General features: G+C 39.3%; 1 protein-coding gene across 1 annotated transcript; it reads right to left on the bottom strand.

Annotated features, from left to right (window-relative positions):
* Positions 1-105: 105 nt before the first annotated feature.
* On the bottom strand, positions 106-15,707 carry impa1 (inositol monophosphatase 1). Its single transcript, XM_003219547.4, has 9 exons — positions 15,553-15,707; positions 10,143-10,211; positions 9,435-9,568; positions 7,107-7,211; positions 6,752-6,797; positions 6,555-6,663; positions 5,167-5,275; positions 3,925-4,076; positions 106-887 (listed from the first exon to the last, which is right to left on the bottom strand). Exons 2-9 carry the CDS (start codon positions 10,203-10,205, stop codon positions 769-771), a joined length of 837 nt encoding a protein of 278 aa, XP_003219595.1. The 5' UTR covers positions 10,206-10,211; positions 15,553-15,707; the 3' UTR covers positions 106-768.
* Between the last annotated feature and the right edge of the window lie 412 nt (positions 15,708-16,119).

Raw genomic sequence — 16,119 nt, 5'->3', positions numbered from 1 at the left:
TATTCCAGCCCCCCAAATCCCCAAAGTGACGAATGAGTAGTTGGGACCGTGAATTTGCCAGGATGACATCTGGATTCTTCTTCAGATTACAAAAACAAGTCTCTGTACTTGTGAATTTGTAGCCATACATTTATTAATCACTTCTGGATTTTTTCCTTCATTCTTTTATTAAAATATTTAACCATAACAAAGTGATCCCTCCGATGTAGTTTCGTAGCAATTCTAGTCAGGAAAGCCAATGACCAGGAATCATCAGAGTTACAGTCCAACATCTAGAGGGGCATACATTCCCTATTCTAAATTTTTTGAAATAATTTTGTGGTGGGGAATAGAAAATGCACAAAACAGAATGTATACAACAATCAGTATACATAGGTTCAACAATCTTGCTGTGAAGGATACTGGGGCTGAACTATTAATAAATTATATGGTACATGTACAAAATATGAAACACTGGATTAAAATAATCTTGTCCTGACTTCCCAAATATGTCACCTTTCAGAGACTGAGAAACAACACTTAACAATCATTTTCCAAATGACCATGTGCCATTTGCACAAGAGGAAAGAAACTTTGAAAAAAAAAAAAGCTTTGAAAGTGGCTAGGATTTAAGATTCAGGCTTTAAACTGTCAGGATTTCAAATACCAATCCTAGGCTTGCCTGCTAAACTACTCAAGTGCAAAGGGTATGCTTCACGCACAAAGCTTGTTCGAAGTATTCAGACCAGCTGACAAATTGTTCGGCATGTTGAAGATGCCATTTAGACATTAATCTGTTGCATCATCTCTTTGATATGGAATGGCTTGAATCTCTTTTGCAATTCGTTCTGCCAGTACTTGACTATTTGCAGCAATTATTCTTCTTGACATCAAATCAAATGGCTTCCCTAGACAAGAAAACAACAACAAATAAGTCCTATTGTTTTGCTGCTCTAGTCTTATCATGAAGGAAATCAGATAGTAGCATTCAAAGACATAATAGTGTTAATCTGGAATATCAGTATGCCAAGGGATCCTGTACCACTTTTAAAACTAACTGAAAGAGGTTGTAGCATAATTTTTTCATAGACTTAGTCTACTTCCTTAGCTCCTTCCATGCATTTGATGAAGTAGGATAATTCCTTCCTCTCAGGCTCCTTCCACACAGCTGTATAAAATCCACATTGAACTGGATTATATGACAGTATGGACTCAGATAACCCAGTTCAAAGTAGGTACTGTGGATTATATGCCTTGATATTCTGGGTTATATGGTTGTATGGAAGGACCCCCCCAGTCTCAAAACTGTTACAGGATCCATTTGCATACAGAATAGTGGGTCTGCCTCTGAGCATATTAGGAGTTGAGATTTCCCCTGAATCCCATTTGCCTTTGGATTGTATGAGTCTCCACTGCCAGAAAATCTGAGATAATAAGATAATCTGGGATCAGATTCTGGGATATAGGGGAAGTGTGGAAGGAGCCTAAGTGTGATTTCCAAACAAACCAAGAATGGTCTTAGTGTTGTCCAAACTGTGGCCATCTTGTTCTTACTTACAAGACAGGTTTTGTTCCTGATTTGTAATTTCTGTCTTGCAAAGTGTTTTTTTTTAGTTTTTTTTTTTAAAAAAGTATCAACAAGGTGTAACAACCTAGTGGGAGGGGGACCATGATAGCTAGATAAACTTCAGTATCAGTAGCTGCTGTGAGTCCCCTCTGGGATTCAGATAGAGCGGGGTAAAATGCAGTAAATAAATATCTTGCCAAGCCTTGAGTATTTCCAGGAAAGTAATTCTCAACCTGATTTGGACTTTGCTTTGATTCTATGTTCCTGCATGGCAGGGGGTGAGACTGGATGGTGTCATGCAACGCTATTATGTCCTGTTTTACATTGCAACTCTATAATTATATGCACGTCAGTTCCCAGAATTCCTAGGAATTGGCTATACCAGCTAGGACTTCTGGGAGCTGAAATTCCAGGAGCTGAAGTTCCAAACACCTGAAAGATCCCAGACTGAGAACCACTGTTCTATGGAGAGCACTTGCTATGCAGATTACTTCTTGGTCATGATGGCTACCAATTTATATCCTTGTACAGAAGCCTGTATTAGCCCTTCTGTACAAAAGTGTACATTATTTTGTTTTGTCCTGTCACAAGGGAAACAAAAAGTCTGCTCTTCCAGTTAGTGGACACATTAGTAAAGTAAAGGTAAAGGTTTCCCCTGACAATAAGTCTAGTCATGTCCGACGCTGGGAGTTGGTGCTCATCTCCATTTCTAAGCCAAAGAGCCATCGTTGTCCATAGACACCTCCAAGGTCATGCGGCCAACATGACTGCATGGAGTGCTGTTACCTTCCCGCCAGAGCGGTACCTATTGATCTGCTCACATTTGCACGTTTTCAAACTGATAGGTTGGCAGAAGCTGGGCCTAACAGAGGAGGCTCACCCCACTTCCCGGATTCGAACCGTCAACAAGTTCAGCAGCTCAGCAGTTTAACCCCCTGTGCCACCAAGGAGCCCTTGGACGTATTAGTGGAGAGCAGGGGTCCCCAAACTTTTTAAGCAGAGGGTCGGTCCACAATCCTTCAGACTATTGAGGGGATGAATTATCATTTGAAAAAAAATACAAATAAATTCCTATGTCTTTATTTGTAGTGCAACAACAACAACAATGAAAAAACAATACAATATTTAAAAATGAAAACAATTTTAAGCAACATAAACCTATTAGGATTTCAAAGGAAAGTGTGGGCCTGCTACTGGCCAATGAGATAGTCAAGTTAATTAGGATTGTTGTTGTTGTTGTTGTTGTTGTTGTGTGCCTTCAAGTCATGTCAGACTTTGGCCGAGCCTAAGTCTAAAATTAATTATTTATTTACTGCATTTATTTACTACATTTATATCCCACCCTTCTCACCCAGAAGGGGACTCAGAGCAGCTGTATGTACATACAATATATTATTAGCATAATACAATATAAGCATTATATATTACTATATTGAACTATGCCAATATACTATTATATAATATGTAATATATAACATATAATTAATATTATTATATGGTATTACTATTAGTAAGGAGCCCCGGTGGCGAAGTGCGTTAAAGCGCTGAGCTGCTGAACTTGCAGACTGAAAGGTCCCAGGTTCAAACTCCGGGAGCGCCCGCTGTTAGCTCCAACTCCTGCCAACCTAGCAGTTCGAAAACATGCCAACGTGAGTATATCAATAGGTACCGCTTCGGCGGGAAGGTAACGGCGCTCCATGCAGTCATGCTGGCCACATGACCTTGGAGATGTCTACGGACAACGCTGGCTCTTCGGCTTAGAAATTGAGATGAGCACCAACCCCCAGACATGACTGCACTTAACGTCAGGGGAAACCTTTACTTTATTACTATTAGTATTATATTGTATAACATAAGATTATTATCAATATTATATGTATATACAATATATTATATTATTAAAACTGATATAAAAATATTATATTACAAAACTGAGGGCGAGAGCCAGATAAATGACCTTGGAGGGCCGCATCCGGCCCCCGGGCCTTAGTTTGGGGACCCTTGGTGGAGAGGAACAAATCATTTGTGTGCACTAAGGTGGCCATCATTTATGGTAAGCCAGGATTCCTCAGAGTTCTGGCTTATCACTATATCAAACCATGGCTAAAATGCATATTTAAGGAAAAACAAATGATAGACTAACATACTATCTTGGCATGCCCTCCTGACTAGGCTGCAACACAACTAACATTAATGTGCATAATTTAGCAGAAGTTAGATGTATATCTGTTCCACTGAATGAAACGGAGCTAAATGCTGAGCTGCTGTAGCAGAGATTAGGCTCCATCAGTAACTGATAATTTTTTAATGGCACACAACAAGTGGCTTTCTTTCAAGCAACACACAACTAGTATTGTTATTCTTTCAACACACTTTACCTGAGACATCGAGGAGCACACCACCTGCTTCAGTAATGATAATTCCAGCTCCAGCCATATCCCAGCAATGAATCCCCATCTCATAATAGGCATCAGCTCCTCCTGTGGCCACCAGGCACATATTTACAGCTGCTGTCCCAACTGCTCTTATCCTAAAACAGACAAGGTATATTCTTTGCAATAACACAATAACCCTAACATGAAATATTTAGATATTCAGAATATACACTAATTCTCTGCAAAGAATGACTTGGGTGAACTGAAGTCCTGTTGAATTCAATACAATCCAGTTAGCTTTCGAGCCAATCCAATAAAACCATATTCTTTTTCATATTAGCACATTCCCTGTTTCATACTGCATCATACTGGGGTAGACTCCATCCCCCCTTCCCATAGCCCAGCATACCAGTTAAGCATTGAATCTAGAGACTATCGTTTTTCTAATGAAATTGATAAAGCATGTGATAAACTTTTATTTCTTTCATCTGCTATCTCTCAATCTCAGGAAGTAATGAATGGGATTATGTCTCCCCACTTCTGAGCGTTTAGGAATATGTGTTGATGTAAAGGGATTCTATGTGCTACCCCAGTTAACATGGTATATGGTCCTTGGGCCTGAAAAGGTTATACACCATGTTGTAGAATGTGTGCCTTTTACAATTAGTGACAGTATATCAAATAGCTGAAATATAGGAAAATGCATTTTCCATTCAGAATTGCATACAATGAAAACCTGAAGCAAAACATCTCCATTGTTCAGTGGCCTTGAATGAATCTAGATTGAACAAATCTGATGAACAGATTTGCTGGAAGCTGGGGGTGACTGCTTTGCCTTGCTCGAGGACTTTGGAGGACCATACCCTCTTTAAAAAATATTATTGACTACCCTTCCAAATTCTTCCAAAAGGCAAGGGTGTTCTAAGTTCTGAGTGAGGCATTTCTGGGCCATTTTAGGCCCAGATAAACCCTTTCCTTCAACAACCAATTGGAAAGAATGAAACTTACTATTACGGAAAAAACTCTCCCTTTGAGCCCAAAATAGCCCCCTCCAAGATGTGGAGAACTTTGGATCAACATTTGTTTTTAAAAATGGATGAGGGGCCTTATGCTAATTAGAAGTGATTGATATAAAAGTATAATCTTTTTTAAGTGTTATAATTATGTGGCAATCATATTGAGAATGTACTCAAGGAGACTGCCAGGGGTGAGGGAAACAAAAGAGAAGGAAGGAACATGCCATACCCATGAACAGGAATGCTGAGGAGCCTCTGCATGTTAGCAAGAACTGTTTTTATAACTTCTGGATCACGGTTGGATCCCAGCTCTGACACTAAGAGGGCTTTTGTAATATCTGGGGGAAAAAGTAATTAAAGAAAAGACTGACAATCACGTCTATCTATTAGATTAATTTGCATTTGGTCAGTAGCAATGAAAACAATTGTTTTAAAAAGGCATTAATACAATAAATTGCACACACAAACAAAAAATAACCTGGTGTATAATAACATGTGTTTTCCCTTGCCAGATTTTACACAAAACAATGACTCTTGTGGTTGTTAAACAGTAATCAGTTTTTTATTCTAGCATATACTTTCATGAGCTACAGCCCAATTTGCAAATGTTTGTGTCTTAACAAAATGGCCCCAAACACTCTATTATTTACGCAGCAATAAACTAAAACGACTGTTCAGTTGGCATCTGAATTGTTGATCTTTAACAAACCTATGACTAAAAAGATCTGATGATACAAGGCTGATCAAATAGTTTCTGATTAAAGGCCAATCTTACTACATTAACTATACTCCATGGAATAATTACAGATGCGCTCAAGGGGGCACACATATGAATGTCTTCCCTATCTCTGTTTTATTCTTACAAAAACTCTGTAAGGAAGGCTGGGCTGTGTGTGTGATTGGCCCAAAGTCATATCAGATTGAGGTCTGTAGTCAGGAACGTTCAGGATAAGGATGCTCAACAGGAAAGCATCAAATATAGTAGGACACTAACAGTTACAAACTAAGAGGAGGCTGAACAGAAAGGCACCCATATAACAACATAGGGCCAGCTGTGAGAGATACAGAGGCAGACACTATTTAGGCCTGTTCTGATGGACAAAGCCAGAATGAAGGCCTCACTTCCAGACAAGAATGTGAGCTACAAAAGAAGGTCATTTGATAGAAACTAACTCAGTGAATAGGTGATTTTTGAAGTATAAATTCCAGGAGCTTGCCAAGAGAATATAGTCAGCATTCCAAATTGGCTGAGGTTAGGGACACAAAATCACAAAAAATAAAACTGCAATTGTTTTACCTGCAGACACCTCTCTAGAAATATTTAACTTCTCCAGAATAACTCTATGGTCAATTTATGCCAGATCCTACTGATATATTTCTCTAGCATGAAGTTGACCATAGAATCACACTGGAGGGCAGAGAGATTCTCAGAGAAAATATTTTAATGAAATCCATCAATAATAAAATCCACAAACATGAACAACCAACTGTAATGAGATCCAACATCTAGTAAAAGAAAGCTTGTAAAATAATGCCGCCCTTGCTTCCTCATATCCTTATTATAGCAGTGTCTGATATAATTATTCTCCTAACAGCCCTTACATGATAAATCCTTACCATTTTGTTTTGATACTTGAAGTTTTTGTCCATTGCAAAATGCCCCTTTTCCTTTCCTGGCAGTATACATTTTGTCTTCTATGCAGCTATACACAATCCCAAATTCCATCTGCAGCCAGAAAAAATGAACCATTTTATTTTTTGAATGGAAGCATGTTACGTTTTCTAGCAAATATTCAGATGAAACAAGGAATTACCTGTTTCTTTACAACAAATCCAATTGAAACAGCCACAAAAGGAAACCTGGAGAATGAAAGAGACACACGTTAGTGTGGAAGTATGATGTGAACAGTAGGAAAAATCAACAAGTATACGGGAACTTGGGGAAATTATTTTACATGAACCTCTTAACCAAGTTGATGAACAAGATTTAACATTTCAAAACATTTCAGATTTTATTGTGTTTTGCTCCATGGCTATCCCTGAATGTGTTTCCAAGACCTAATGTGTTCATCCCATAAAACAGCTCAAAGATTCTAGAGATCAGGGAATCCAGAGACTCCTCCCGCCCAAGTTTAGGAAGCTTTATAACAAAAAGGTTTAAAAACATACCTGTGCACAAAGTTAGTCGTTCCATCAATAGGGTCAATAATCCAAGTAGGATTATCAGTTAAAGTACTTCCTGCACCAGCTGCAACAGACTCTTCTCCAATGAAGCTAGAATGAACAAACAGGCTAGGGTTTTTTTCTCACAGAAAGAATGCATTTCTGTATATGTAGATCTTACAACACGTTTCAGAAACTATCAGTCATCCAACAAACCATTTCCAGAATTTCTTTGGAGCCAATTCATTTTACATTTAACATTGAAGCTGGTGATCTTGTGGTTCACCACAAGCTGTTGGCTCCCAATTTCCACCAATCCCACGCAGGATGGGCATGGTTGAGGGCTGTGGAAGTAGCAATGTATACGTTTTGAAAATTTAAATATGTTCACCCCACCCAATATTACAGATTCTCAGTGTAATGTAAAATGGATCAGTTTCAACAATATAAAACAGAACAGACTAAAAGAATATCAAACGTCAATTAGAAACAGTTTAAACCAATTTCAAATCATAGTGCATGTGCAGCTTTAGATAATATCTGAATGGTTTTTTAAAAGTCTTGTTTTTCTTGGTGCTAGAATAACACTGGGGTTGGCACCAAGCAGACTTCTAGAAGAGTATTCCACAAATGAGCAAAGAAGGCGCTCTCTCATTTCATCCAGAGTACATTGGTCCCATCGCTGGACTATTATCAATGAGAGACAGCCACAGGTTTACCAGATCTGCTTTAAGAAAGTGAAACATAAAAAGGTTCCCCAGATCTGCCTGAAAGACCTAGTTTAGTATCCTGGACTGGTGTACAGTGGCCCGGCAGAATTCTCTGGAGAAGGGCATGAGTGCAACATGCTCTTTCACTATAAAAATATCAAGGTTAGGACAAAGACAGGGCCTGCCAAGAGGCAGTGTGGAACAAGAATCTCAAACAGCAAATACTAACCAAAGTGTGTATCCAATACAGCAACGGAGGGGCAAAATGCTGCCTACAGACTATTGCTAAATGGTGCAATTTGCTAAAACAAAAAGTTATGTCAAATGTAGAACACTTTGAAAAGGAATGGAGAAAATACATCCCTTTTTGCAGTGACTATTAGTCAGGATGGCTACATGACCTCCAGTACTAGAGGCAGTGTGTCTTTGTATAAAATGTACTAGGGGCATCAAATTGGCATCTAGCTGGCAACTGTATAAGCAGAGTACTGAACTAGACTACCTTTTGTTCTGATTCAGCGGGGGTTTTATGAAGGAAATCCTGAGTCAGTACGTTCCCAAAGGATGGCTGTCTAGCCTCAGTTTAAAGACCTCAGCTGACTTCTATTTTCTGTCAAGGATTCAACTGCCTCCATTCCAATCTTTTCCTACATGAGAATGCTTTTGCCACCTTTAGCGAAATGGGACCTGGGACTTAAACAACCCCTGCCTAGAGAGCCTTAAAATCATCATGCTGATAGAGCTGAATGAATAAATGGATTTATTTGCCTACCTTTGGGGAAGGGGTGGCAGGATGGGTGGGAGGAAGGCATCTCTGTGGGCAACAGATGCCTGCCCCTTTTCTTGCAATATACTGCATGTAGAACAGCAAGTGGAATCTGATCTCAGTGTCCTACATGATTTACCAATTTTTCATCAGATCACTACTCCTTTTAGTTTGTTTATAAAGTAGACAAGATGGGGTTCTGCTTGGCTGTTTACACTCATTGAGCAGCAAAAATACTTGAATGGCTATGTCTGCAGTGCAGATTTAATGAAGTTTAACAACACTTTAGCTGTCATGGATCAATGCTGTGGAATCCCAGGATTTGTAGATTTGTGAGACATCAGCACTCTTTGTAGTAAAACCAGAACTCCATGATTACGTAGTACTGACGCATGACAGTGCAGATGCACCCAATGTCTCACTGACTATTGAATTGGTTGTGTCTTTGCATATTCTGATTAGCAATTTAGCAATCTTGTTATTTGCACATCTTGCATTTCTGTCCTCTGATTCCCACAATTGCTATGGCAATTCCTTCAGACTATCTTGTCTCTTGGAGTACAACTCCCAATATTCTAGCACCGCACAGCTGTGTTGAATGAGAATCATGGATGCTGTAGTCTAACACATCTGGAGAGAATACAAGCCAAGTAACATTATCCTTCCATCCTATCCTATCTCTTCCTATTTGGAAATGAAATGCAATAAATTATACATGGCAAATGAATGTTTAAAGCATTATGGAAACAATGTATAGGTTTCCTGTAATTAATTTGAAGCCATCAAAATAAAAAAGGTTTAATGTAGGTATTTCAGACACATCTCTTTTAAAATCTCTCTTCTTAAATACACTGGTACCTGTGAGATGGGTATTTTTCTTTGATAGAAGAAATTATCATATTTTCCACTTTTTGATCAGTGACTGTCACCAGATCTGCTGGGGAACTTTTAATCATGATAGCTATCTCCTTTGTCAGTGCCTCTCGAATTACCTGTAAAGATAATTGTATCAATCTTTTTTTTTATAAAAAAAACCCAGAAAACCTTTAATTAATACAGTTGAGTAGATAAAGATAGCACAATTGAAAATCAAATATAATTCTTTTGAAACTTTTCCATATCAGGGTTACAAAGGTATAAACAGCAGGATGGACTAGTTTTACAAAATTCATATCACATTATGTAGTCATCCAGACCAGGTTTGAACACTGTCATTTTTTTTGGAGAAATAATTGTTTTCAGGCAATGGAAAAGAACTCTTTGTCCTTCCAAATTCAAATGTTCCTATGCCACAAACAACTAAGATATGTGGGTACACAAGCAAAATCAACATTGTGTGAATGACTGCATTTTAAAGACTTCCTTCCAAACTTATCAGACTTTTCTTAACCTTATGTTACCACTTATTTTTTTAAAAAAGATTTCCTTCCTTTGCTTTCTAAGTCTCACATGTCTTCACACTGCTCAAGCACTAAGCAGACTTGCAAGCACAGTCCTTTAACACATCTGATATTTCTGATTAAAATAATGAAATGCTTATGAGGCTTCAGAGTAAAGTAGACATACCTCTCCGGCTTTTCTTGCTAAAGGAACGGCAAAGTCCATGCATTCTTGCCAAGGATCAGCCATCTTTAGCTAGGTAAATAGTAAATTTCACCAAGTTATACATGTTAAAAAAGACTGATATGTTGTTGTGTGCGCTGAAATCATTTCTGAATTATGGCAATCTTAAATTGAACCCATCCCAGAGGTTTTTTTTTAGCAAGATTTGTTCAGAGTGGGGTTTATCATTGTCTTCCTCTAAGACTGAGAAAGTGTGACTTGCCCAAGATCATCCAGCGGGCTTCTGTGACCGAAAGGGAATTTGAATCCTAGTATCCCAGGCTCCTAATCCAAAACTCAAACCACTGCATTAATATATGACATATATTTGCTAAACACTCATGTTTCAGCTTGCCATGGTTCATGTTCTTGCTTTCAAAGTAACATTTATTTTGTTTTTTGTACACATGCTGAGATAAGATGCATTAAATGGGATATAGGTGTGCATCTACATCAGGCATGGGCAAACCTTTTGACACAGGCGCCACATTGCATTTTAAAATTTGACAGATGGGTCGGGCCAGTGGCAGATGGATGGAGCATGTTTGTGTGAACTAATATAAACTGCATGTAAAAGCCATAACATAAAGTGTTGCCCTTTAAAGTACAGTTATTACCTCATCGATTAGTTCTACACAGCGAGTCACTGCCCTGCAGGATAAACTCAGCTTTTCAAATTTGTTTTTGCTCTCTGGACACAGGAGACCCAATATCTCTACCATGCTTTTTTTTTTTAAAACCTTCAGAGAAGGGTTTGCTGGCCTTTGCTAATTCACATGCCAGCATATTACTTGCCTCTTGAATAGCAGTTTGTTGGTGAAAAACATTTTGCTGAGTCTGCAAATTGGCTAACAACCTCTCAGCAATAACTGCCTGTTCTTGCGTTGATTTACTGCTAGCATAGTTAGCATGCTTTGCGAAAAAGTGGCGACTGACGTATTCTTTGAAAACCGCAACAGTTTCTTGACAAATAAGACATACAGGCATTGATCTGACTTTGTTGAAAAAATATTTAGTTGTCCACTCCTTTTTAAACACTCGACACTCGCGGTCAACTTTTCTTTTCTTCCCTCCACTCATTTTTACTGAAGGTCTCAACGTCTTTGTCTTCTACTGCAACTTTAAAGAAATTTTCAGCTGTAATAAGGTGAATCAAAGGTGAAGAATTGAGGAATGACAGATCAGACTCCAACATTTAATTTTTTTGAGGAGATAATATTGGGGTCCTCTTTATTTATTTTGGGATTTATGGAAAGGGATGACTTCCTAACTGTTACAACTGTGGAGAATAAAGCAATGGAGATAAAAGTGGTGCTAAACTGCATTACATGCAGGCATGTAGCGGGGGGGGGGGGGGGCTTGAAGGGCTTCAGCACCCCCCCTCGAAATTCTCAGGGTGGTCCGTGAGAAGGCCTTACATTTATTATTTAAATCTGTTATGTTTATTCATATCATGATCTGATCACCATGCTCAATATATCCCATGTGCATGGGGGTATTGGGATAATGATACAAAAGGTTTGCTAGGGTAGATCCTCTCTCACTCAGACTCAGCCCTCCCCCCCAAATCAAAATCCCAGCCCCCACCGAATCAAAATCCTGGCTACAGGTCTTAATACATGCATTCTTACAAAATTTTCCAATAGGTAATATTGAAGATACAAATAAGGCATTTGTAAATTTGATTTTATCTGTCTTGAAAACATGTACTTTTTATACGGTAAGATATGCATAAATCAATTCCTAAAATGCTTTTTGTAATTTTGATGAAAATAATTCAGTTTGATACCACTTTAACTGCCATGGCTCAATGCGGGAACTGTAGTTTCATAAGGTCTTTCACCTTCTTTGCCAGAGAGTCAGTGGTCAATCAAATCACAAAGCCCAGGATTCCATAGCATTGAGCCATGGCAGTTACAGTGGTGTCAAACTACATTAAATCTACAGTGTAAATACACCCCAGTTCTTATGAAAATTCTCAGTTTGTCAGTTTTACAGTTCAACAAAACAGCTATTTGGAATTGCTAAACAGCATTCATAACAGTCATTTAAATCTACAGAAGCAAATAAATATCACCTAGGATACAAGCTCTATTGAAATAATCAAATTATACTTTGGATAATGGCCACAGGTCAATGGCACAACACACACCTTGCATGTGGAAAGTGCAATGTTCAATCAGAGTATCAGATAACAAATGCTATTTTTAAAAAATCACACTGGGAGAAACAATATCAATAAAATTTGAAAATACTGATTTAGAAATAAAAGTAAGCTAACCTGAAAACAAAACTTTCTTTATACCTATGAATAAATATTAGCAGTGGGCTGAACAGGGTTTAAAATGCAGATAGGATTTTTAATGTTAAAACTTGTTATTTTCAAATCATAATAATATTAAATTATTTATTTATTTACAGTATTTATATTCCGCCCTTCTCACCCCGAAGGGGACTCAAGGCGGATCACATTACACATATAAGGCAAACATTCAATGCCTTAACATAGAACAAAGACAAGACAAACATGGGGCTCCAAGCTGGCCTCGAACTCATGACCTCCTGGTCAGTGATTCATTGCAGCTGGCTGCAGCTGGCTGCTCAACTTTGCTGATCTATTTGATTGGTAGCTCATTCCTATTTCATTGCTTTTTTCCCAAAGAGATCCATTTACAGTGTGGGGCAGATTGCAAAGACTAGCAAATTAAATGAGAAGTCCATATGCCTTCATAATATAGATGAGATCCTATTTGTAATTGCTAGAAGTCACAGGTAAAATATGTTTTTAAAGGTTCAAAGTATAAAGTGGACACAAAACAAATTTGATGAAATATTCTATTTTCTTGGAAAGAACTAGAAATATCCATTAGAATGCCTTTAAAAGGTGATACTCCTCTGACCTTACAAAAGAGGACACATGTGTGATTATATCCTGTTTTGATGATCTATGATGGGTGACACCTGGTTTGAAAACAATCTGTGTGAAAGGGATTTAGCGGTCTTGGTAGACTACAAGCTGAGTCTAGTGTGATGTGGCAGCTAAAAAAGCAAATGCAATTCCTGGCTGAATTAATAGTATAGTGTTGAGTATAGCTTTGCTCAAACCTCATCTGGAATAACAGTGTGTCCAGTGAAGGATAACACAATTCAAGAGGGATATTGACCAGCTCAAACCTGTCCAGAGAAGGGCAATCAAAGTGTTCAAAGGTTTGGAAGCCAAGTCCTATGAGGAACTGTTTAGTTTGAGAAAAGAAGGTTAAGATGAGACATGTTTAAACATTGGAAAAAATGTCACCTTGCAGAGGGGGAAAGCTTGTGTTCTATTGTTCTAGAGACTTGGGACCTTATCACATTAGGAAATACTCTGTTTCTGTTTGAGAATGATTACAAATGGGTCCCATTACATGACGTTTGACCCATCTCATCAATATTCTGTTGGAATCAGTTTGCAAAGCGTTGGAGAAACAGATTATTTGCAGATGAAATTCTAATGATGTTTTTTTAAAAAAATACTATGGAATCTTCCATTGCTGAAGCATTGTTTTTGTGTGTGATAGGAAAATCTGTATGCACCCCATCAGCAATCTTAAAAACGTTTTAAAAGGTCATGGTGTAGGGGGTGTTTAGAATGGATTGGAAGGAGCCAGCCTTCTGTGGTGTGATGAGTCAAAGCGCAGTATTTTCATATCATAAGAATAGTAATAATCAAGTGTGATGAGGAGAGTATACACTCCGTCTCAATACAGTATGCAACCAGTCCAAAACGAACTGTGGGATGCATACTGATATAAACAGATTATATCTCAATGTGACAAGGTCCTAGGACACTATGGATTCAAATTGCAGGAAAAAAGATTCCGTTAACTTTAGGAAGTTATTTGACTGTTGTTTGGCAGTCAAATATGGTGCCTCCTCGAAGTGTTGTGGCGTCTCTGGAGATTTTTTCTCAAAAGCTGGATGACCATCTGTTAGGAGTGCTTTGATTATGTGTTTCTGTATAGCAGGGGGTTGGACTGAATGGCCCTTGTAATCTCTTCTAACTCTTCTGCTAATCTATTATGTATTTTTAATCTCTTGTTTCAAATGCTTTTCGGAATGCATTTATATATATGCACAAGCCGTGGATGGTTGAATCAGTGGATGCAGAATCCACGAATAAGGAGGGCAAGCTGTACTCTCTCTCATTGTGTATAAGCCTTGAAGTCATCAGTTGACTTATGGAAACCCAATGCATTCTGTAGTTTTCCTCAGCAGGCAATAGTCAGAGAGGGTTCTGCCAGTTCCTTCCTCTGAAATGCTCACAGCACGGGATGTTAATTGGCAATTTCCCATCCAAGTACTAACCAGGGCTGGCTCAGCTTCCAAGATAAGACTGGATCTGGTGCCTTAAGGCATTCAGGTATGATGCATACTATACTACTTTGCTTTATTAGAAAGAATGTCAATATCCCATCCCAGTTCATTTACTTTTGCCCATGCAGAGGCTTTGTTTTTAATCAGAGGGTGCATTTCTACACTGTAGAGTTACTGCAGTTTGCCACCACTTTAGCTGCCATGGAACAGTACTATGGAGTTGTAGTTCTACAAGGCCTTGAGCCTTCTCTGCCAAAGACTGCTGGTCCCTCATAAACTATAATTCCCATCTCTACACTGTAGTTAATGCAGTTTGACACCACTTTAGCTGCCGTGATTCATTGTTATGGAATCATGGGAGTTGTAGTTCTACAAGACCTTGAGCCTTCTCTGCCAACGACTGCTGGTCCCTCATAAACTATAATTCCCATTTCTACACTATAGTTAATGCAGTTTGACACCACTTTAGCTGCCGTGATTCATTGTTATGGAATCATGGGAGTTGTAGTTCTACAAGGCCTTGAGCCTTCTCTGCCAAAGAGTGCTGGTCCCTCAGTAAACTATAATTCCCATCTCTACACTATAGTTAATGCAGTTTGACACCAGTTTAGCTGCCATGGCTCAGTGCTATGGAATCATGGGAGTTGTAGTTGCCTTGAGCTTTCTCTGCCAAAGAGTGCTAGTCCCCCAGTAAACTATAATTCCCATGATTCCAAAAGCACTGAGCTATGGGATCTAAAGTGGAGTCAGACTGCATTAATTCTGCGGTGTAGGTGCACTCTCAGCTGCAATGCTTCGGTAGAGAGGTGGCATCAGACACCTTGATTCTGTTCATTTTCATCTACCACTCCCAAGGTTAGACCAAGCGAGGTGCCACTAAATGCAGGTCTAATGAGAGCGAGCAGCTCCAGGGCATGTGCAGAGTGCCTCCTGATTCAGGTGCTCCAAAGAAAGATTGTGAAATGATACAAAGAAGCCCAAGCAAAATGTTGTAAGCGGAAGGAGGAAGAACCCGGCTTACCGTTAGGAAGGCAAGTCACTGAAGGGCTCGCCTCTGCTGGCAAAACCGGCACCCAGAGTCTGGGACGTGACATCAACGTCACCCACTGCGCAGGCGCGAGCTCGCCTTTCAAAGCTGCCCTCCAGTGTTGCAAAATTCTCGTTCCGCTATTGCACGCACATGCGCAGGGGAGAGGTAATGAAAGGCTGTGCACGGCAAGGCTGTCATGCTACATGCGCCGAGGCATCCTATTGGTTCCTGCGCGTTCTGCTGGCCTCATGGGCGGGGCGAGATTTTACGTAGAGAACGCCTCTAGGGGGCGCTGGAAAAGGCGAGCGGGGTTCGCTGGGTGTGTTTTTGGAGGGGGCTTGTGACGTCAGCATGAGCAGTGGAAGAAAACCACGTGGGCGTTTGTGTCGGAAGTAAACAATGAAACCCATTGGGTGAAAGGCGCCGCAGACTAACTAACTAGAGAAGCCACCCATAGCAGAGCGCTTGATGAACCAACCTGGACACAGGATATTATTTGAGAACACAGAAATGCTGGACCACTCTAACAACCACCGAGTCAGACTACACTTAGAAACC

This window comes from Anolis carolinensis, chromosome 4 (assembly GCF_035594765.1).
Source record: "Anolis carolinensis isolate JA03-04 chromosome 4, rAnoCar3.1.pri, whole genome shotgun sequence".
NCBI classification, from domain to species: Eukaryota; Metazoa; Chordata; class Lepidosauria; order Squamata; family Dactyloidae; genus Anolis; species Anolis carolinensis.
Note: the sequence above shows the minus strand (reverse complement) of the source record. Positions and strands in the feature narration are given on the sequence as shown.